At 37.6% G+C, this 22877-nt stretch overlaps 1 protein-coding gene and 1 long non-coding RNA gene across 5 annotated transcripts in view; one reads left to right on the top strand and one right to left on the bottom strand.

Moving 5' to 3' along the window:
• The window catches only part of CABCOCO1 (ciliary associated calcium binding coiled-coil 1), a 104685-nt gene extending 98697 nt beyond the window's left edge, over positions 1-5988 (top strand). For 2 of the 3 annotated variants that reach the window (XM_028853351.2, XM_077945094.1), the window contains 2 exons: positions 162-302; positions 5584-5978. In XM_028853351.2, the coding sequence (XP_028709184.1) occupies positions 162-302; positions 5584-5658 (216 nt within the window). In that variant the 3' untranslated portion in view covers positions 5659-5978. Of the gene's footprint in view, positions 1-161; positions 303-5583 lie in introns of all 3 variants that reach the window. The other variant, NM_001194905.1, reaches the window with a different exon arrangement.
• The window catches only part of LOC114669983 (uncharacterized), a 153101-nt gene that overhangs the window by 76937 nt on the left and 53287 nt on the right, over positions 1-22877 (bottom strand). For both annotated transcript variants that reach the window (XR_013397848.1, XR_003719375.2), the window contains one exon: positions 22641-22742. This is a non-coding gene — a long non-coding RNA (uncharacterized LOC114669983). The remainder of the gene's footprint in view (positions 1-22640; positions 22743-22877) is intronic.

Below are 22877 nucleotides of genomic sequence, written 5' to 3'. Positions count from 1 at the left end.
ATGGTACTCGTATACTTATGTAACAAACCTGCACATTTTGCACTTGTATCCTGGAACTTAAAGTAAAATAAAATAAATTTAAAACAAGAAGTTTTACATTCCATATAAATCACCGAATGCTCTAGAAATCACCTGAGTGTTGTTTACCTTCAATATTCTAGGGGTTGGATCAAGAACAAAGTCCTGAGGAGTCTCAGCCAGAAACTGACACCTCAAACATGGATCCTTTAGTTGGGTTCACCATTGAAGATGTAAAATCAGTGCTGGATCAAGTCACAGATGACATTTTAATCAGCATTCAGGTACTCAGTATTGATAGTATGCTCACTTACTTTATTACTGGTTAATTAGCCAACCTTAACTTTAATGTCTATAAACACTTCCCACACGGCCAGCACGAGTGATGCTTATGATGAAGTTCAATTTAACAGCTTCACGTAATTCTCAGTTGCGTCATCAGAGATTCAGTAAGATCACAAAATAGATTTTCCAACAGCATCTAGTGTGGTGCATGTTATCAGTTAACAAAATCAACGACAAAATCCAAAAAATAACATGGTAAAGGCTTTATATCTTGTCAAACTGTAAATGTTGCTCATGCAAAAGGAATTGGAGTGCATTTCTAAATGGTAAACACTGAAGATCAAACCTTAATCCTTAGCTAAGTGTTCTCCCCAAATTTCTAAAGACTTTCAGATCTTTGAACTGCCTCTCAGACAGTTTGTTCCTTTTCACCTATCATTAATGGCTAAGCAGTTTACACCAATAACTACACGAACATAGTGATGGCAGCAGCCATATGAATAGCAGCTGCCAATGATTTATTAACTGGCTTAGGTTTATGCTTAGTTCTTTCTCATTCTGTTCAAAAAACAAACAGCCATTTCTACCCCAACTCAAAGACTTACAGGAATTCACATAATTTTTCAGGCCAAATGATTAAATAAGTAAAATGCACATTCTGAGTACACTTGCAATTTCTTTAGAAATGACTATAAATCAGGAGGGCAACCTAGTGCATATTTAAAATATTAATGCACCTCAGGAGAAGATTTAGTTGTCATCTGAACATGAGACCATATATTAAAAGCCCACTGTATTAACAACTAATTTAAAAAGAGCACAAGATTAGCTTGGCATAAACATACCTTGTTACTTGTTTAATCATCAAATGTTATTGCACTATTTACACGAACATTTAATGATTTGGTGCCAACAGGCTCAGCCAAAGTCCTCAGCTTAATAAGGGGTGTTTAGTGTTTACCAGAAATAGTGGAAGAAGACGTTTTACACAAAGCTTTATTGTTAACAACCCCATGAATGTAATAACTGGTTATTGTGTAGAAGGGCAGAGTGCAGTTGAATTAAGCTGAGTTCAGAACATATCTCCTTTTTAGATTTGATAACATTTCATCTAAATATAGTTTATGTATAATCATGGCTCTGGGCTCCTTTGCAATCCTGCAGCTCTGAAATTATTGCCAAGGAACTACTAGACAGTAACTGAATTGTTTGCAGGCCCAAAAAATCGAAAACGTCTTTACCAAAGCTGTCTTCCATGCAGTGAACAGTATGTTTTTAACTATTCATTGAAATTATTTTCAATATTACAGTCTACAGCATTTATACCACTACTCTGTATGATAGCTGTGTGTCTGTATGTTATCTTCCCATTGGCCTGAAGCCATCCTGGAGGTTCAATAGCTTGCTCACCTAAATGTAATTAAGCACGGAGAGGACATGGACCAGAGGACAGGGATGCAGATCCGCTAGGTGCCACAATCATTTCCATAGTAAGTGGATTTGTAGATATCAGCCTGGGCCAAATTACTGCCAATTTTTCAATGAAATAGCATGATGATGTGGAATTATACAATGGCTCGAGATGGCAAACCCCTTTATGTATTTTTTCTCAGTAATCCTAGTAAACTCCATGTGAGTGAGGCAGGCACTTCCCCTGATAAATTGAAAAATGGGACACAGAAAGACTTAAGTTATTTGTGCAGAGTTCCCAGGGTCGACAACTGATGAAAGACCCTGAATGAGAGCTGTGACCTGGGTTCTAGTTCTAATTCCAGTGCTATCCACAAAAACCACATAACTTCTAATATCACAACCAGACTACTTTGGATGTTAATACTCCCGTGGTGTGGCACTTTTTCCGTGTTTACCCTTGCGTCTTGGTCAGATTCCAAGTTGGGTAATTACTCTCTGCTTACCTAAATTCCTCCTCCTATTTTAGATGTATAGGTTATTTTCCACTTCTAAAACCTGCCTTCCAGTGTTCCTTGCTCTAAGAACTGCCATATCCCGTTTCAAAGGTAGCTATGTGTCAGTGGTCAGTGTATATATGCCATTTGAATACATTGACCTGCTGTAGGAACATTTAATGAATTACTGCTTGTGAGATGTTTTAAATTTTCCCACAGTTTTTTTTCTCCTCCTTTGTGTAAAGGTCATACTGTTATTACAATTTTTGCAAAAAAAAAAAAAAAAAAAAAAAAAAAAAAAAAAACTGGCAGTAAATAATTCATGTTTTAAGTACAGTTTTTTTCAAAACTCCTTTTCTTTGTGGTTTCAGGCATATTTGACCTTCTCTAATACAGAAATTTCTGAAAATGTAGTATGAATCCATAAGTTTTTTATGTTAATTCACTTATTTTCCCATTGACTCATTTTATGGTTTTAGAGATTTATTAAGAATGAAGTTATCTTGGCCCTGAGATGTTAATTAAAATTATACTGAATAGAGCAAACATTTTAAGCCTGTATAGTTTAGGTATTTTAATTTTAAAGATACATTCAAAATGAAATTATTTTGGCCCTGAGTTGTGTAATAAAAATTATACCCAATGGAGCAAACTTAAATATATTTAAAGAACTACATTTCAGAGAAATATGAATGCTAACACTAAATTCTTACATTACATGTTGGCTGTTGGCCCTGTCTAAGCAATAGAGTAAAATAATGTAAAAACTTTGAGGGAAGTTTGCCATCTTGGGACGCTAGATGTTTTTAGGTCAACTTGAATTTTCCAGGTTAGAAAAGCTGAGCATGAGATCATCTCAAAGAAGTGGTCAATGAGAGACTACTGAACCTATTTTTTTTTTCCTTTAAAAAAAAAAAAAAAACTAGAACCAGACCCAACCACAGTATTTGCAGGATTGTTTGTCTGTTCAGCAAGGTTCTGAAGAATGATAAAGAAAAGTGGCTAATGGCAGCCTGTTCTTGACTAGAAGTAGAGCCTTTAGATCCAAACTCTGCTGGTTGTGACTGAACTAAAGTACTAAGCACTAAAGTCTGGAGATCTGAAACATTATTCACCTTTGTCAGTATGCCACTCTTTTAGGTGCACCTTCAGGAACCTTTTCCCAAGGCCTACACTTGTTTTGATAATTTCTGTCTCAGTAAAATACCAGAAAGGCCTCCAAGTGAATGTAAAATCTCTATGCAGTAGTGAAACAGAAACTGGTAGATGATAAGCACATTAATCCTTAGCTGAAAAGAAATGAGATTACTGGTGGGCATAGAGGGACATTAATTGAAAGTGGGAAGAATCAATTGTTTGAGTGGAGAAATTCTTCCCAATCCCTTGAAATTGTGGTAAAATTATTTCAAACCGTTTTAATCCCTATGTGGTCCAATATGTTGTATGCCATAAATTTATTTTAATGAGGCAGGAGTAACAGATTTTTAAGTATTTCATGACATCATAACAATGAAAGATAACATTGGTGAAGTATATCACAAAATTGGAAGTTGGAATTACGAATCCAAAAACTAAAGTGTGATGTTAACATAATCCTATTCCCCTACTTAATTTTTTTTTTTTTTTTGAGACGGAGTCTCGCTCTGTCACCCAGGCTGGAGTGCAGTGGCCGGATCTCAGCTCACTGCAAGCTCCGCCTCCCGGGTTCACGCCATTCTCCTGCCTCAGCCTCCCGAGTAGCTGGGACTACAGGCGCCCGCCACCTCGCCCGGCTAGCTTTTTGTATTTTTTTAGTAGAGACGGGGTTTCACCGTGTTAGCCAGGATGGTCTCGATCTCCTGACCTTGTGATCCGCCCGTCTCAGCCTCCCAAAGTGCTGGGATTACAGGCTTGAGCCACCGCGCCCGGCTCCCCTACTTAATTTTTAAGGTAAGAGCTAAAATCCAGGTGGTGAAGTGAGTTACCTAAGGCGACATAGCTGAACTAGTACCTAGATCGTCCCAGTCCGAGACCAGTGCTCCTTTCGACCCTACCTAAAATCATGCGTAGATGATGATTTCTTTAGAGTCAGTACACCCTAAAGAAAAAGTTCCTCTGTGACCTGGAGGACAGTTCCATCCCTCCTTGCCTCCTCCACCCAACCACCAAGAAAGGAAAAGATAAGAAAGCAGAGGCCAGAGCTTGATCCCAAGGTTTACTAAAGCTTGAATCAGAAAAGATTCATACTTGTGAGAATTCTGAACCCAGAATTGTTGGCACATATATGATCTTTCCAGAAATATCATATCTTACTGTGAGATGAGATCACATCTCATCAGATAAGGCAGCATGGACATTTCAAAACTATCTGTTATAGTTACCCTCTTGTAAATAAATATGAAAAATTATATCTGGGCTTAAAACAGTATTTGATTTTTTTAAATGTCTTCTATTTAAATTAAAATAATAAAAGGTTTGCAAAGTACAGTTACCCTGAAGCCCTCAAATAATGTTACAGCTATTAGAAATGTAACTTTTTGAGTTTATTAACACAGATGTGTATAAGCTACTCCTTATACAGTGGTAGACATTTTTTAAATCACCTAAACAAGAACAAAAACACCAATTTCGCTACGTCAACCACCACTGGTTTTTCTGTACCTAATTTTATTATCCCTTGTGAAAAAGGGAAGACATTTCCAGGGCTACTAATGTTTAGATAATGTGAAAGTATTTATGGAATTGTGCAGGTAGCAATATGAGTCCACAGAAGATCACTGCCAGAGGCAAAATGCTATCACCACCTCGGCAATCACAAAACCTGAGAGTAATTGCTTACTTTTTTTTACCAAAACTATACCACAAAGTGGCATCGTTCCAAGAGTTCTAATGTATGATGAATACTCTTAATTATGGGAATTGTTCTAATTGTAAGATTATTTGTGTTGTTTTTTCGCAACAGAAGCTTCCTGGGATCTCATTTAGAATGTATTACACAGAAGACACAGACATCCATTGCAGATGGGTGGAGGGACCCACAGCCCAGCAATAACTGAGCCCAAAGCAGTTATTCTGATTCGGTGCTTATTGGTAAAGTCTGTCTGAAAATACAGATAAATTATCCTATCTTCCAACACAAGGCTATGTGAAAAATGGCCATCCAAATACCACTTCCTGTTCATAGCAGACATGCTATACATTGGAAATGTGCAGAGAAATATGATAAAGTGTTATCACATCACTACAGGCTGAAACACAGCTATGTCTGCAAAACAGGAAGGTGTGTGAGGGATAATGTCTGTCTTTAGGCACTATAGTATGTCAAAACCACAAAGACAATGTGCAGCAAAAGATAGCTCCATCATAACCACGTTTTTTATGATTGTCTTCACAGACCGAGATAAACGAAAAACTGCAAATACAGGAAGAGGCCTTTAACGCACGAATAGAAAAATTGAAAAAGGCCTGAGGACTCGGTACAAGGAGAGTGATGCTAAACTTCACAGAAACAAACAAAACCAGTCAGAATAATAGACTCTCTGGAGCGTCGTATCTCCGTCACTTAGTTGTGAAAGGAAAACCAAGCCCCAGTTTTTATTTTCCTAAGTAATTAGGAAAGTATTGGTCCCAATTTTGCTATCTCCCATCCCATAACAGCCTCTGAATTTATTGCACCAAGTGTAATAAGAATATTTTGTATACAAGAGTTTGGAGAATTATATATAAAAATACAATTACTTTTATGATAGTCCTTTGACGTTTTGACTAATAAATGCTATTCATCTTCAAGAAGAATGAAGCCAACTTTTTAAATAACCAGAAATAAAGAAAAATGATAATAACTTTATCCATTTTGACCCAAATGAACTGCCACATTACTGGAACACTGTGAAAAGATATCAGTACCACACTACTGAGGATAAAATTTGTTAAACAATAGTAATTCAAGTGCATATACGAGGGTTTTTTGTTTTTTTATTTTTTACTGAAATCATTTGTTTTTCTTATTTAAACGTTTCAGTGTGAAACCAATTTTCTGAAATTATATAATGCAGTTTGAAGCACTTTAATTTATTCTGTACTGTATTTGTTATTTCTAATCTTGTTACTCTCCCAGGAGAATACATGACCTATATAAAAAGAAGCAATGTATAAATGGTTATTAAAGACCAACCTATATATAGATTGTAAAAATCTTAAATACAAATCAAACTCATAGAGTTCCCAAAATTAACCATTATATTGCAGTGGAATGATTTTTTTAAAATCTCAAGTCTTTAAATACCTTTATTAAAATATAATTTCAAAAGAAAAAATATCAACTTGCCGGCTGATTGTCCCCAGTTGGACAAATTAATTAATTACTACCAAACTCTTTTCCAAAGTTCTTATACGTCAGAGTATGCTGGAATGGAGAGCAGTTTCCTCAAAAATTTTCTAGGTTATACAGTACTTTGATCGGGGTGACACTTGATTGAATATCAGCTTTAACCCTACTTTCTCCATCAGTTCAAAGAAACTGCCCAAAATATATTCACTGGGGGCACAGGCAGATCTGACAGCATTTGGTAATTTTCTAACTACACTGATCAGCGAAGTAAGAGTACCTTTTAAGGTAAAACAATGTTTATTGTTCCTGCAGTTCCAAGACTAAAAGGCCTGGAGATGTGTTTCTTCTCTGAGCTGTCCTTCCTAAATGAAAACGTTGATGGCTGCAGATCAGTAGGAGGGCTCATGAAGTCTGGATTCCATCAAGCGGTGTTTTCTCCAGAACAAACTGAAACTGGGGAGACTGCAAATGTGGAATAAAGGAGCTTCCAGAAATCACCAAAAACAGCTTCACGTGCAATCGTTGGCACAGAATAGACCTGCATCTCCAATAAAGAGTGCTTATCTGAGCAAGGATATCAGTCAGAAGTATCAGGACTCTAAGACTGAACCAAAATAGCACTAGGATCCCTAAACACCATATAGAGACAATATATGTAAGCATGCCTAAAGCTGTGGTCTCTAGACTGAGACTCCCACAGTGTGATACTGGCTTCACACTGGTGAGTGTGTGACCTTGGACAGGCTACTCAACTTCTATTTGCTCATCTGTTAATTGGAAGTAATACTTTTTTTGAAGTGGTTATGAGGACTCAATATGCCGCTGCCCATCCCTAATACCCATTGCCCAGTTGCTTGATTAGACTGTCTGCCAGAATTCCGAGCCTTCTCTTTCTCTCCACTGGCACCTGTGGGGCAGCATGTCCTCTCCCTCTGTTGAAGTCATCCCATGGTAGCCACCCTGCCACTCTGCTCTCCTGTATTTTCCATGGTGGAGAAGCCCAGGGATCTCTCTGGCAACCCAACTTGAAGATATAATAATAATAGGAGTAAGAGCAACCACAACTTGCAAAAGTATTTTTTGCCCATTCAAACAATTGGATACATGCATAAGTGGTCTTTTTTTAATATTGCTCTTTACATTCCTTTTCAGCAAGTAATATATCGGAGAGAGAATTTCCTATCAGTACATTTTAGCAACCATGTAATATTTCATTTTATCAATTTCATGATTTTTTGATGGGTCCTCCTGCTGAACTTTTTGGTTTCCAGCAGTTTGTTATCGCCATGCTGCATGGACACCCTTGCGCACACATCTTTGTGAATGTATATGATTATACCTGTAGGACAAAACTCTAGAGATGGAATTCCTAGGTCCAATTGTATGTGCATTCCAATATTCTTAGATATTGTCAAAGATATTTCACCATTTTGTATGCCCACCAACAGTGTGTAAGAATACCTCTTTCTCGGCCGGGCGCGGTGGCTCAAGCCTGTAATCCCAGCACTTTGGGAGGCCGAGACGGGCGGATCATGAGGTCAGGAGATCGAGACCATCCTGGCTAACCCAGTGAAACTCCGTCTCTACTAAAAAATACAAAAAACTAGCCGGGCGAGGTGGCGGGCGCCTGTTAGTCCCAGCTACTCAGGAGGCTGAGGCAGGAGAATGGCGTGAACCCGGGAGGCGGAGCTTGCAGTGAGCTGAGATCCGGCCACTGCACTCCAGCCTGGGCGACAGAGCGAGACTCCGTCTCAAAAAAAAAAAAAAAAAAAAAGAATACCTCTTTCTCTACATTTTACCAACAACATACATTAGTCAATTTTTTGTCTTTGATATTCTGATAGAAAATAATGTCACACTATTGCTTTAATTTGCTTTTATTGTTTTACTCCACATGGGTTGAATACCTTTTCATATATTTATAAGAAAATATATATATGTTCATTTAACATATATAATGTGTGATAATAATATATATATTATGGTTATTAGGAAAACTATATTCATTTAGTCTTCCTAATAACCCTGAGAGAGAGAGAGATGATAGATAGATAGATAGATAGATAGATAGATAGATAGATAGATAGATAGATAGATACTATTAGTCTTTAATCGTTAGCCTCATTTTATAGTTATGGAGCCTGAAGCTTAGAGGGATTATTAACCTAAACAGAGTTACACATTTAATGATTGGTGGGACGGGGCTTCCAAACCGAGTCTGACCTACTTTACAGATGACGAAACTGGAATACAGAGAAAGTTTAGGTAACTCTCCATGATCATACTGCCTGCAGGTGGTAGAGTTAAGTTTGGAACTTGGGCCAGTATGATCACAAAACCCAAGTGCTTAACCTTTATCTTCATCTAGCCATCTCGTAGTTGATATGAAATAAAGAGAAAGCTGACCTTTCCTTTTCCTTACTATATGATAGTATTATTAGAATAAGCAAGTTTGTTGCTGTTCCCTTATTACTATAATAAGGGAACAAACTTGCTTATGCTAATGAGTGTATTAAGTTTTTGAAAAATGTATCCAAGGATAGAATATATAACTCATTTCTATTCATCTATTCATTGTGATGTATTCGTTGAGCACCTTCTATTTGCCTGGGCATTTAGTGGTGAGCCAAATAGACATGGTATCTGCCCTAATAACTTAGTGGGGGCAGTTAATAGTAACTGTGATAAAGACAAGCTCAGGGAGTTAGGAGAATATAGGGCAAAGGAGCTTGGTGGCATCTAAAAGGTCAGAGAATCTTCCTATGGGTATCAACATCAGGGCTGGGCCCAAGAAAATTTAACCGAAGAGAAGGTGAAGGAAGATGTGTTTCTGACAGAACGAGGCATGTGCCAAGTCCCTGGGACACAAGCTGAAGCTGAAGAATTGTCCAGAGCCAACGCTGTTGTGGGGTTGTGGAGCACATTACAGATTTTTATTTTTATTTTTTCTTTTTATTATATTTTACTTATTTATTTATTTATTTTGAGACAGAGTCTGGCTCTGTCACCCAAGCTGGAGTTCTGTGGCGTGATCTTAGCTCACTGCAAGCTCCGCTCCCGGGTTCACGCCATTCTCCCACCCCAGCCTCCCGAGTAGGTGGGACTACAGGCGCCCGCCACTACACCCGGCTAATTTTTTTGTATTTTTAGTAGAGACAGGGTTTCACCATGTTAGCCAAGATGGTCTCGATCTCCTGACCTTGTGATCTGCCCACCTTGGCCTCCCAAAGTGCTGGAATTACAGGCGTGAGCCACCGTGCCTGGCCACAGATTTTTATTTTTAACGTAAAAACAATGACTCATTGTTGACAAACCTTAAGTAGCAAGTGACATCAGATTTGTGTTTTTAAAAAGGTCATCTCTCTGGTACCAAGACTTCTAGCCATGGAGACCTGGAAAAGGGAATATTCTTATAAAAAGAGTCCTACTGCTAATGATGTCATAGCAACACTTCATAGCAGTTTCTAAGAGAGGGAGAAATAAAGAAAATGTTTGACTTTTTTAAAGTGACAGAGTCCACCTACTCTAAGCACTCTTTGGCATAAAGGTTGCCCTCTGAAGAGCCAGTTTAAAAATAATACCAACCTATCACTTAGGAGCAGCTTTTCTCTCGTCATCCACAATAAAGTATGTTTCTTCTATTTGCAGGAATAATTTGGAAAACTTTTTGCATAGATCCCATGATAAGTTTCAAAGAGCAAATATATTCATTATGTTATAAACAAGCCACAGACTGCCACTATTTCAGGTATTTGCAGGCACTGTTGTGCCTAAATATAACTGTGGAGTCATTTTTCCAAAATCTGAATATAAAGCCCCTATTTCTATCCTTCATTTGATTGGAACCATTCAATCATCCTGGTAGATAATAAGTTTGCATGTTCTTAGATTGCATTTCATTATGTTTCAGTTCCCCTAGAGAATAAATGTGCTCCTTTTCCCAACAATTGTAGAAGAGAAATACTTCTGACATCTCAAATTTCAGCCTCTGGAAGAAGTCCCTCTTCTGGACATGAAAGTCATTTGTTTCCTGGACATTCATTTGTTAAATAAGAGAAGTCAAGACCCCCTCGTGACAGCCAAAATACCTATTAATTTAAGTTTCCAAAGAAAAACGAATCCAGATCAAAATAATTCCATCCAGATCAAAATAATTTCAAACCAAAGAGAGAATACTAAAAATTCCTTTTGCTTTCAGGATGACTTTCCTTTTCACAGAAGTACCTTCAGTGAAGAAGATTGGTTTATCATATTTTATTTGTCAGAGCTGCCAAAGTGTTTTATGTTAATATAATTTTTAGCTTCAGAGAATGTTCATTGAAAATGTCTTCAATGGTCATTTTGGTGTTTGTTTCTTCCTTTTAATCTAGCTTGTAATTTATTCTGGGCTTTCTAAGTACCACAATGAAAGAAGACAATTAAGGTCCTTAACTTGAGAGAGTCCATGGAATTAATGACGTTTATAATCTAGAGACAGAAGACACGCAAGTGAATTATTTTTTCAAAATAACATGCAGAATTATAATCACAAAATGTTTATAAGGATAATCCTCAAACCCATATAAACCCACTTACTTAAAATAATGTTGGTCCAAATCTTCTTTGCAGAATTCCAAATAAATTATGTGGATACTCCACTCCAAAGGAGGAGGAGTGTAACTCCACTGACGTATGGGCTGTACATAGTGACTTCCAAAGAATATACTATGGAAAAAATAATGCTTTTATAGTTGAGAAACCTGACAAACACTGCTTCAGCCAGGTTATCAAGGTCAACATCAACAGTCAATAAATCATGTTAATTCATGTACCCTTGATATGAGGTGAAAATGTTGAAGATCTCTGTGATCGTCATGCCAAAAACCTAAAACCCCGGTCTAATCATGAAGAAAACATCAGGCAAATTCCAAAAAAGGAACAGTCTATACCTGATTAGTACTCCTCAAAACTGCCAAAATCATCAAAACAAGGAAAGTGTGAGAAAATGTCACAGCCAAGAGGAGCTTAAAGAGAATGACAACTAAAATGTAATAAGGTATTCTGGATGGGATTCTGGAACAGAAAAAGGAAATCTTAAAAAATATGAATAAACTATGAATCTCAATTAATAAAAATGTGTCAATAGTAGTTCATGGACTGCACCAAATGTACTATACTAACGTAAGATTAATAATAATACTAAGAGGAAACTGTGCAGTGCTGGAGTGGGGACAGCATAGGGGAATTCTGTACTATCTGCTCAATTATTCTACAAATCTACAACTATCCTTAAAAAATCTAAAACTGTTTTAAAAGAATAAAATCTATTAATTTTTTAAAAGAATCTTAGTCAAAACAAAATTAATTAGAAGAAAAAATGCCCACAGTCAGATGTCACTATTGATAAAATGATACCCCCTTGCAAATGTCACATGGAAAATCAAATATAGTCATCTTGCAAATTAGAAAAAATATGCTCAGAAAAAAGAGAAAGTAATACATCCCATTTTAAAGAGGTAATTGTAAATTTCAACCGTTCTAGACTTATTCATACCTTCTTAGTTCCATAGTAGAATTTGAAACTTTTCCAAAAATATGCACACTTTATAAAAGCAGAGAACATAGATTTCTTTTAGTACCAAACTCGTTGTATAACACAACATCATAATGTGTTCTATCAGCTGATCTTAAATAGAGAGATCAACCAGGCTGGGTACAGTGGCTCACGCCTGTAATCCCAACACTTTAGGAGGCCAAGGCAGGAGAACTGCTTTAGGCCAGGAATTCAAGACCGGCCTAGGCAACATAGAGAGACCCTCATCTCTACAAAAGAAACTTAAAAATTATTCATGCCTGGTGGCACATGCCTGTAGTCCCAGCTACTTGGGAGGCTGAAGTAGGAGGATCATTTGAGCGTAGGAATTCGAGGCTGCAGTAAGTTATGATTGCACCACTGCATTCCAGCCTGGGGGACAGAGTGAGACCCCATCTCTAAAGCAAAAAGAGAGAGAGAGAGACAGAGAGAGAAATCAACCATTTATAGAATGGCCCCAGTCTCTCAAGCAGCTCACAATGAGGTAAGGCTTCTTTAGATTCTGCTAAGATTTCTCTAAATGAGCAGTCCTTGTTTTATATAACATGGAAAACACAGTAAATACATAAACAAATAAATGCTATCCAGCTACTTGAAATCAAGCCTGGTAATAATCATATCACCTGCCATCCTGGCACCAAAAAAAAAAGAGATCAAAATGGCCTGGTTATTAATATTTTCATTGAATATTCATCTCAAAATCAAAAAGAGGAAAAAAGTAGCCCCTGTTTTTGTTGTTGTTGTTGTTGTTGTTGTTGTTTGTCTTTTTTTCTTTTGAGATGGAGTCTTGCTTTGTCCCCCAGGCTGGAGTGCAGCAGCGAGATCTCGGCTCACTGCAAGCTCCACCTCCCAGGTTCACGCCATTCTTCTGCCTCAGCCTCCAGAGTAGCTGGGACTACAGGCGCCCGCCACCACGTCCAGCTAATGTTTTGTGTTTTTAGTAGAGACGGGATTTCACCATGTTAGCCAGGATGGTCTCGATCTCCTGACCTCGTGATCCACCTGCCTCAGCCTCCCAAAGTGCTGGGATTACAGGCGTGAGCCACTGCGCCCGGCCCCTAGGCCCTGTTTTTATACCAGTGACATTTTATATTAATGCATTGTCAATACATGTATAGCTTTCACAAAACCAAGGCCCAAATTCAACCAGAATAAAAGTAACATAGTACTCATCTTCCAACCTCACGTGGGAGTTGTTAAACTGTTACAATGACCAACAAAATATGGATTTTTTTTTCCTTTTTTAGTATAAAAATTGATACGATAATTTTTCATTAACTCTACCCAGTCCCTTTTTGGGTTGTTATTGGACTTTATGGATTAGGATAAATTTAAAGTTTGCATTGAATTTGCAATAGTCAAAAATTCCAAATAAAAAGTGTTCTCGCTTGATTTTGCCAGAGCCAGAATTGTTCCATTTGCTTAGTATGCATAACTGAATGATCGAACAAAATCCATGACCAACAAGATTCGATTTAAAAATAGTACTACCGTAGGACCATGGTGGTAAAAGTCCTAAACATCTTCTAGTTTAACCCTTTCACAATAAAGAAACTGAGGGCCAGGAAAGTGAAAAGACGCTGTAATAACACAAGTAATTTATGGCAAAGTCCAAATTAGCATCCACATTATCATTCATTCATTCAAACATGGTTATATTCAACAAATGTTTACTGGGTGTCTTCTGTGTGTCAGAAGCTATGCTAAGCATACATCAGCAATACAGATAAAACCACTGCCTCATGGAGTTTATAGTCTACTGAGAGAGGTAGATTTTAATCAATCACATAAACAATTAGTTTTAAAAAAACTATAATGCATTCTAGAAAAAGGGTATACCCTGCAGCAAGAGCTCACATAGAGAAATTTGACTAAATCAAGGAAGGTTCTAATGAAGAGGCACATGTCAAGGATGAATTGGGCACTCATTAAGGAGAGGAGGAAGTTTTTAAGCGAAGGGAACAGCAAGTGCAAATCCCTATGGAAATAAAATATGGAAGGCAGAGCGTGTGAAAGGAGGCCTGTGTGGCTGAAGTCTCTAAGTAAGAGCATTTTCAAAGTTGAGGATGAATAGGTAAGTGGAGATTAGATAATGCAGAACCTTGTAAGTCAGAGTAAAGAGTTTTGTCTTTGTCCTAAATACAATCAGAAGTTACTAAAAGATTTTAAGCAGAACTTGGAGGTGGTTGGTGAAGGACAGGCATTTTGCACTATGCAAGGATTACTCTAGCTGCAGTAGGGAGAATGAAGAAGAGACCTGGGAGGATGGGGTCACCCCAATTAGGATATTTTCCAGCCCAGTGCTCTTTCTATTACCCTACATATGTGTCAGAATCTGCCCACCAAAATCCATTTTCCCTTTCTCCCTAACCATGTGGCTGGACTCCATTTCCCAGATCCCTTTGCAGTTAGGTATGGCCATGTGATGAAGTTCTACCCAGTGGAATGTGGGCAGAAGTGAAATTGGCTATGTTAAGGGCTTTGCTCAAGACCAGGCAACACCTCCTGCATGTTCTCTTCTCTCATCTTCTGCTGGCTGCATAGCAGTGAGGACAATGAGAATTTGAAGGTAACAGTGCACTTACCAGCCTCAGTTCCTGAATAAACACATGACAGGAGAAACTCACCAACCTGAAGCACACATCCAGACTGTCTGACAAGCAATAAATATAAACTTCCACATCTTAGAGCCACTTCATTCTTGGGTCTATTCTTTACAACAATTTAGCCTGTTCTAATTAACTCAATCGATATGTCTTTCTATGTTATGCATACATAATATGTCTCATATGGGTCAATGTCTATAAACTGGAAAAAAAACTAGCAAATTCATTAACTAGGGACCTGCTTATAGTTTTATTATATAAGGTAATTACTTCTTAGTTTATATAAGCCCACAGTCCCTCCTAAACTGGCATTCTATGAAATAGTTGACTGAGCTTCACAAGTATGATGAATTGCACACTTAGGAATTTTCTACCAGGGTCCACACCTTAACTACTTTCTCCTTCAAGTGAGGCTAGTAATTTTTAAAATGTCTATGATTGGCTTGGGATTTCTCCAACAAGAAATGTAAAAAACAAGGCCCTAAATTATTAATTTGCTAGTAATTTTTCCCTTAGGCCAAGGTCATTTTTTCAGCTGATATAGTCTTTAATTCACTAAAAATTATTTACTAAATACCTACTCCAAGAACCCAGCTAAGTCTCTCAGCAGAGCCAATATTGATGTGTTGACTGCTACGGATATTAACTATATCCAGTTCTCAACACTAGTATGTATTTCTGAAGTATTAATCTGGCTTGGATAGTAGACAGTTCCATAGGTTAAAATAAAAGGCACAGTCAGATCATATACAGAGTTGGAAAGAGAAACAGAACTTTGTTTTTCCCTCCTGCAAACATGCTCAGTTAGTAGTTGTCCACTTGTGATGGGTACCACCTGAATCAGCTGGCATATTCTTGGCTGCAAGTAAGCAAAATTCTAAACCTAAAATGACTCAAAAAATAACAAAAAAAATATGTAGAGACCCTTCATGACGTCATGGAGGACCCAGATCATTTCTCTATCTGTGGTGCCCTCACCAGCACCTTGGCTTTTGTCCCCAGTATTGTTCCTTTATAGTCCAAAAATGGCAGCAATATCCTCTCAAAAGGACTAAATACTCAAAAAAAAAATTCTTTTTAAGAAACTTTTTTCTTCTTTTATATCTCTTCTTAAGAACAAGAAAAACTTCCCAAAGCCTGCCAAGAGAATTTTCTGTGTCCCTTTGGCCAGAATTGTGTCACATGGTGAACCCTAAACCAGATATTGATAAGCGAAGTAGAATTCTCATGATAGATTTAGGTGGGTTAACATTTGCTAACCAGGACTAGAGGATGGCCCTGAAAAACAGAGTCAGCCAATACTTGAACAAAACTGGGATTCTGTTAGAGAGAGAGAAAAAAAGAACAGCTATTGGGCAGGTAATTGCCATTTCTACTCCACAAAGTGATCTTCCCTTTATAATATTTCATATCTTGAAATGACCTAACATTCTCTTCATTCTTCATTTCCAAATTTAGATATAGATAATAGATAGGTAGATAGATAAACAAATAGATAGAAATTTTCTTCTTTTTCAAAGATTATGCTACTGGTGCTAATTATTATCTCTATGTGTGGGTGTGGTTTAAAAATAATTGTCATAGAAAAACCTACTGCATTCTAACATGTCTGTGAAAAATAGCTAGAAATTTTTGAAACCAAGTCTATTCAGTTCTTAGGGTGCTGGCCTCATATTGAATTATTATTGCCATTTCCTTTCTGCTGAAATTTTGATGACATGGTCATCACTCATTCAACCAAGTGTGGCTATTTCAGATTTAGTTAAGTGTCTTTATTCAAGGTGTCCTCATAGGCTTCTTTATTTGTTAGAACTATTTCAAAATGAATAGACAGATGAATCACCAGGGCACTGCACAGCACTAAATGGAGGAAATAAAACAAACAAAATAATAAGACAATTACAGATTTGGGAAATTGTTTATAATATACTATCAAATGATAAAAGGATGAAATCTATCATTTAGTATGACTTGTGTTTGTGGGGGAACATTGATAGGCAAAGAAAAAGAATTCAAACAAATTGGAGGGTTATCTGTTAGTGGTGAAACTACAGGTGATTTTTTAAAAATCTTTTTGTGTTTTTCATGCATTCTATATTGACTTTTTATGAATAAGAAAAATTAACCACTGCTTCTGACAGGCGTATGCTGCATCCCAGCCTTCAGTGTCATTTACCAGCCTCCAGATCAATCCACTGGAAGCTTGGAGATTAAAAGTAACAATCATTAGAATGCAGCAGGCACTGTTTTGACCCAGGGAAGCCCAAAGAGCATCCCAGAAACAGTTTTGTTCTGGAAAAGCTTCCAATCTAAGTTAAACACATTGACAGGCTCATGACATCTAGTAAATAGACACATTGCCTTTGCAGTACTGAGATAAATTCTAAAGATGGATTCCAGCAAGGATTCAGTCGAAATCAATTTCATAATGGTGGGCCTGTCACATCGCCCCAACTAAGCTTCAGGTTTATTGTTTATAAAATGCATGAAGTTGAAAACAGGTGAAAGGAGGCAACACTGAGAAATCTTTTCCTAAAAGTCAAGAGACATACTGACTTTAGTTTAAAAAAAAAAAAAAAAAGAACTAGAAAACTAGTCTTAGAAGAACACATCTTAAAGAATATCTCAAATTGACTAAAAATTGAAACACCAGATGCATTCCCATTAAAATCAGGAATGAGATAAGGGTTGTGATTTGAAGTAATTGTATCATTCCATGTTTAATGTCTGTCTCCAGCTTAGGCTGTAGCTCTGGAAGGACAGAAACTGTTTCTATCTCGTTTGGTGCTCTATCTCCAAGGTCGAGCATGGTTTCTGGTGCAGGATAGGTACTTTGTAAATCTCTTGTGAAAGAAAGTGCAGAAGGCAGACTGATACGCTGGTTGGTTGGCTGTTTTCACCAATAGTATTTTGATTTTTCTACCACTGCCATAAGACAGCGTGTAGGACTTAAAAGTGTAATTAACACAAAACCAAAATCATTATTGTTTGTAGACTGTAAGACTATCTACAACGAAAACCCATGAGAAAATCATTCTAAAAATTTCAGTAAGAAGCCAAATGAGAAAATAAATATTAAAACATAGATTATCTGGCCGGGCTCGGTTGGTGGCTCACGCCTGTAATCCCAACACTTTGGGAGGCCAAGATGGGAGGATCACTTGAGGTCAGGAGTTCGCGACCAGCCTGGCCAACGTGGCAAAACCCCATCTCTACCCAAAATATAAAAATTAACTGGGCATGGTGTGCACACCTGTAATTCCAGCTACCCAGGAGGCTGAGGCAGGAGAATTGCTTGATCCCAGTGGGTGGAGGTTGCAGTGAGCCGAGATCGTGCCACTGCACTCCAGCCTGGGTGACAAAGTGAGACTCCATCTCAAAAAAAAAAAAAAAAAAAAAAAATAGATTATAAATTAACAATGGTTAGAAAATATAATGGAAAAAAATCTCTTACAAGAGTGACAAACATACAGAATACTTAAAGTGGCAGTAAGATGTAAAGGACCTGTTTGAAGAAAATTATAAAACTCTTCTAAAGGACATTTTGCTAGATGCAAAGTTTAAATATAGGAAAGATGTCAAGTTTTAAAAGTAACTCCACTGAAAATCTCAGGAAGCATTTTTGTATTTGCTGATGTTAGTCTGAGGTGAACATGAATATTGAACCAGTGAGAGTTCAATATTTGAAAAGCTGAAGAGTAATAAAGTGTGACAGCTTTCAGTTTTAAAACCATTATAAAGCTAAAACACTTAAAAGTATGATATTAGTGCAAAAAAATAGAAACCTAGTTAATGAAACAGAATACAAAACCCTAAAATGACCTATACTAAGAATGTGTTTTGTGGTAAAACTGATTTGGGTGACTGAGTCTGTGGACTTTGGAGTCACTCTATCTTCAGGTTGCCTCTCCGCTCTGCCTCTTAATAGACAAGCAACTTGAGCTATCTAAGCCTCTGTTTGCTCATCTGTAAACGGGAATTAAAAATAACTCCTAGAATGTTGTTGTAAGAACCAAATAAAATATATATGCATTAAAATGAATAATCATTAAATATATTTAGCACTGTACCTAAGTATATAATAAATGGTAGTTACCATGTATTTTACAAACCAATTAGAAAGTAATATACAGGAAATGATACTAGGACAACTATTTGAGGAATAATGTTTATATGTTATATATTTATATTTTGTATGTTACATTTTACAAAGCATACCAACAAGTGAAAGCAGCAAATCCAAATGTTAGAACTACAAAATAGCTATAAGAAAGTATAAGTAATGATTTTCCTGATCTTGTGATAGGGAGAGCTTTAACAAATAAAACTGATGAAACATCATCACAAAGAACAAAAAAAAAGCAATGAGTTTAATGTTTCTGTAGAAAAAGTTTAAACTGCCCCATATAAAAGAAAATTAACCATAAATAAACAAAAAACAGAAAAACACTTTCAGGAAATTGTATGACAGATATGGAGTTAATAACTTTAAAAAAAAAAAACAGCTCTTTAAAAACAATACCAAAAAAAGCCAGCAACTCAGTAGAGAAGTTCACAAAGGATCTGAAAAATGATTCACAAAGAATTAAAGAATAAATACAAATTGTTAGCAACAATGAAAAAGTGTTTAATTTCATCAATTCTGGAATTTAAATACATGGAGAATTTAAATTAAAATTTCAGTGTATTTAAGTCCAAAGAAATCTATAAAGGGAAATGCAAAAGTAAAAATATTTTGTACACTGCTATCTTAGCAACTGCCTAAAATTGACTCAAATATGTGAAGCATTGTGCATCTCCCATTTAACCCCTATGTGTTAGGGAGAACTTTAAATTTTCAAATGAGATTTCAGAACTGATTTTTGCTAAACTGCAACATGCCACTCTCTCTGCCACTCCATGTTCTTTTCCTTTCTAATATGGCACATGTGACTTTCATACTACCAATAATTTCCATGTCATAAATGTCAGTTCGCATGAGCATGAACTAAGTACATGATGAACGACCCTTGAGGAAACATGTAGAGATCCAGTTCTGCGCTTGACTCTCTTACCACTAGCTGTGAGGAAGGCCATGGATGAGGCCTGTCACCCCTCCAAATGCAAAACAACTAAGTCAGCATTCCTCCCAGGGAGGTCTATAATTCCATTCCTACATCCCATTCCAGCCCCTCAGAATCAGAAGGCAGGATCTGGAAACTGGCATTTTTTTAAGAAGCACCCTAATTAATAGTTAAGTACTTTAAAATTTGAAAGCCAATATAACGGCAGACCTTTAAGTCCCTCCTAACACCAAAAATCAAGTTCTTTAAAGAAAAAAATATGCATGCTGAAGAGTAGCTCCTCTATGCACATCTGAGAGTGACCACCCACCTCAATGCTCAAATTTGGCTTCTCAGATCCTTGTTATATTTGAGGTGATATCTCTTTAGGTATCAACTAGGTTTGTTCTCCCAATCCCACACATCAAATTACACTCATCAAAACTGCCAGTCTACAAAAGGGCTCTCAGAAGCACATAAATTCAATCCCAAGTCCTGATGATTCAGACACTTAATCACACCATAAAGTTAATGGAATCCTATTCGAATGTAGACACCTCAACAGCTACATTACATTGAATTCACAGCATTCATAAAGTGTGGATTTCAAAGTGAATCATCAGCCTAATGGAAAGTTCAGAGCAGAATGCTCCCCTCTCATTGGTCACTGTGCAGATCCTCAGCTGCCAGGAAAAGGACCAGAGCTGTCAACACAACACTGTAACCCAGGCAACCAGCCACACTGCTAGGAACTTTTCAACACTTGAAAAAAAAAAATACAAGTTATTATAGAAACTTTCAGGTGCTCCATAGGCTGTTTGGACACCTCCTGGTTTATAACAGTCATGACGTTTAGACGTCAGACTCCGCTTGTCAGTTTAGGACCTCCCATCATTAACAGCCCAGAAACCAGTGGCTCTCTGGCTGCTCCTGATTTGACCCGATTGCCATAAAGTGTGCTCCTGCAGCAGAGCAACTCTGGGGTAAGAGGAAATAGAGACTATGTTCCCAAGATCTCCCAAATCCATTATTTAAACAGCAGGAAATAAAAATGTCATTGGCCCACTAAACATCCAGATGTGGTCTCAGTGATATTTGGCCTCCACTAGATGAAGACATCTGGATGACTGACTGAGCTTCCCATCCAGGTGGTCTACGCAAGTGGCATCTCAACTCTGAACTGAAGGTGTGTGGGGTTTGCAGTTATGACGTCGCTGTGTGAACTCCTTCTATTGAGAATGTCTTTTCACATTAGCTTTTCCACCTTGGATAGGGCGGCTTTGCCTAAAAGAATTTCGAGATCCACAGAACAGCTTAGATCCACCTTCTCAACTAGGCTTTCTGTTCTTCAAACATTTGCAGTCATTGGGAAGCTAAGTGGAAGGTAGACCAAAGCCTTTCTTAATTTTTTCCTTAAAGACAGCTGCTGGAATCCACTCATTCTTAAAAACTTATTTACCTGAAGTAGGAACTATGCATATAAAGGAAGGAGACAGGACTCTCAAAATGTCTTGTATACTTTTTGAGTCTAATGTGCTGAACTGCAAATTTAATCCACTGAAGTGGTTTCATGCAAACGCTCCTCTCAAATTCCTTTTGTACAAAATCTTGATGCATAATGTATAGAGTCTGAAAATGGATTAAACTACATTTGGAGATGGCTTGAGTTGTTTTTTTCTTAAGCAAGCAGCAAAAATGAGCAGGTTTTTTGTTGTTGCCTTTTTTAACCCTTCTTGCTCTCAAACAATCACACATGGATTATGTGTTCTTGAAGCTGCCTTCCACACAATTTTTCTTTTTATTTTCCTGTCAAAAAGCTTGAAATGTAAAAAGTTTTAATTAGAAATGTGAAGGGTGAATTAAACTCATTTCCTTCAGATCTCCCAACTAAGGCAGGCAAATAGAATGGTAAAACCTTCTGATGTATTCCTGGAAGATAGTTCAGCAACTGAATAAGCAAATGAGTATAATCTTACTGAATAAAATATTTCCTGTTACTCCACAATCTTAATTACCCTTAGGACTGTGGCCATAGAAAGAATGCCAGTCTGTGTATTGGGGGAGGCAGGTGTGGTAGATACTCACAGACACCTTTTTACCAGTGCCCAATCAGGGCCAAAAGAGTGAGACAGGAGGTAGCCAAGGGCAAATGCCAAAGTCTCCAGGAGAATCACAGAGATGTGGTTACAATCTTACCCTTATGTCTTGCAAAATGCTGTGTTTCATTATTTGCTTATTTTTTACATATCATTTGAATACTAGCAAATTGTAATGGAAAGAGTTACAGCTAGAATGAGGAGATTTACACTCGAGCCCTGACCCTACATAGTTATATGACCTTAAACTCACTCACTCTTGCTGGTTTCAAGTTCATCATCTGTGGAATGGGGAGAACCATCCTCCATCTAGCTACCTTTCTTCATCCTGGGGTCACTGAGAAGGACAAAAGAAAAGGATGGGAAAGTATTTTGTAAAGTCTCAAGCTTCATGTACACTGCTGAATTCTCCTCTGCTTGGAGTTAACCACTATTTCCTGCAGAGAAAATGGTGGCCTCCTTGTCTTCTCCCACCTTCTTCTTCATCCAGGTTTCCCAATGCTGTGGGTGAAGTGAACAAGTTGTCCTAGGGGAGACTTCCAGCTGCTGCACAGCCAACCGCTTCTGGTGGGCTCCATGTATGTGGCCTAATAAGAGCTGTTCAGCTGACAGTCCCCTCCCTACCCATTACACTGAGAAGCAGGGCTTGAGATAAAACACAGGCACCCCACTCCCCACCTCCTGACATTCCTCACAGTCTACTTTCTGAACCACTTCCCTTGACTCACCTTGCTCCTGACCTTATGACTAATCCTTTTGCTTTTGTTCACCACACCCCTCCAGTTTCATAGGTAGTTCCAGTTACCTGGCTTGGGCTTTTTGCTTCTCTTCTCCATCCTGATGTAATTAACTCAGTGAATCACACTCCCTTTGCCGACAACTGGTCCCAGCACCTTGTACTTCAGCCCTGTGAATGGGACACAGACAAAGAGAAAGTTGTATATGCAGATGTAGGAACTGAGATGTCTCCCCCCAAAAATAGGCTGTTTCAGGACTTCTGCTAGCACTTGGGGCATTTTCTCTTTTGGGGCAAAAACTTGGA

This window comes from Macaca mulatta, chromosome 9 (genome assembly GCF_049350105.2).
Source record: "Macaca mulatta isolate MMU2019108-1 chromosome 9, T2T-MMU8v2.0, whole genome shotgun sequence".
Lineage (NCBI taxonomy): Eukaryota > Metazoa > Chordata > Mammalia > Primates > Cercopithecidae > Macaca > Macaca mulatta.
This window is presented reverse-complemented; position numbering and strand designations above follow the sequence as displayed.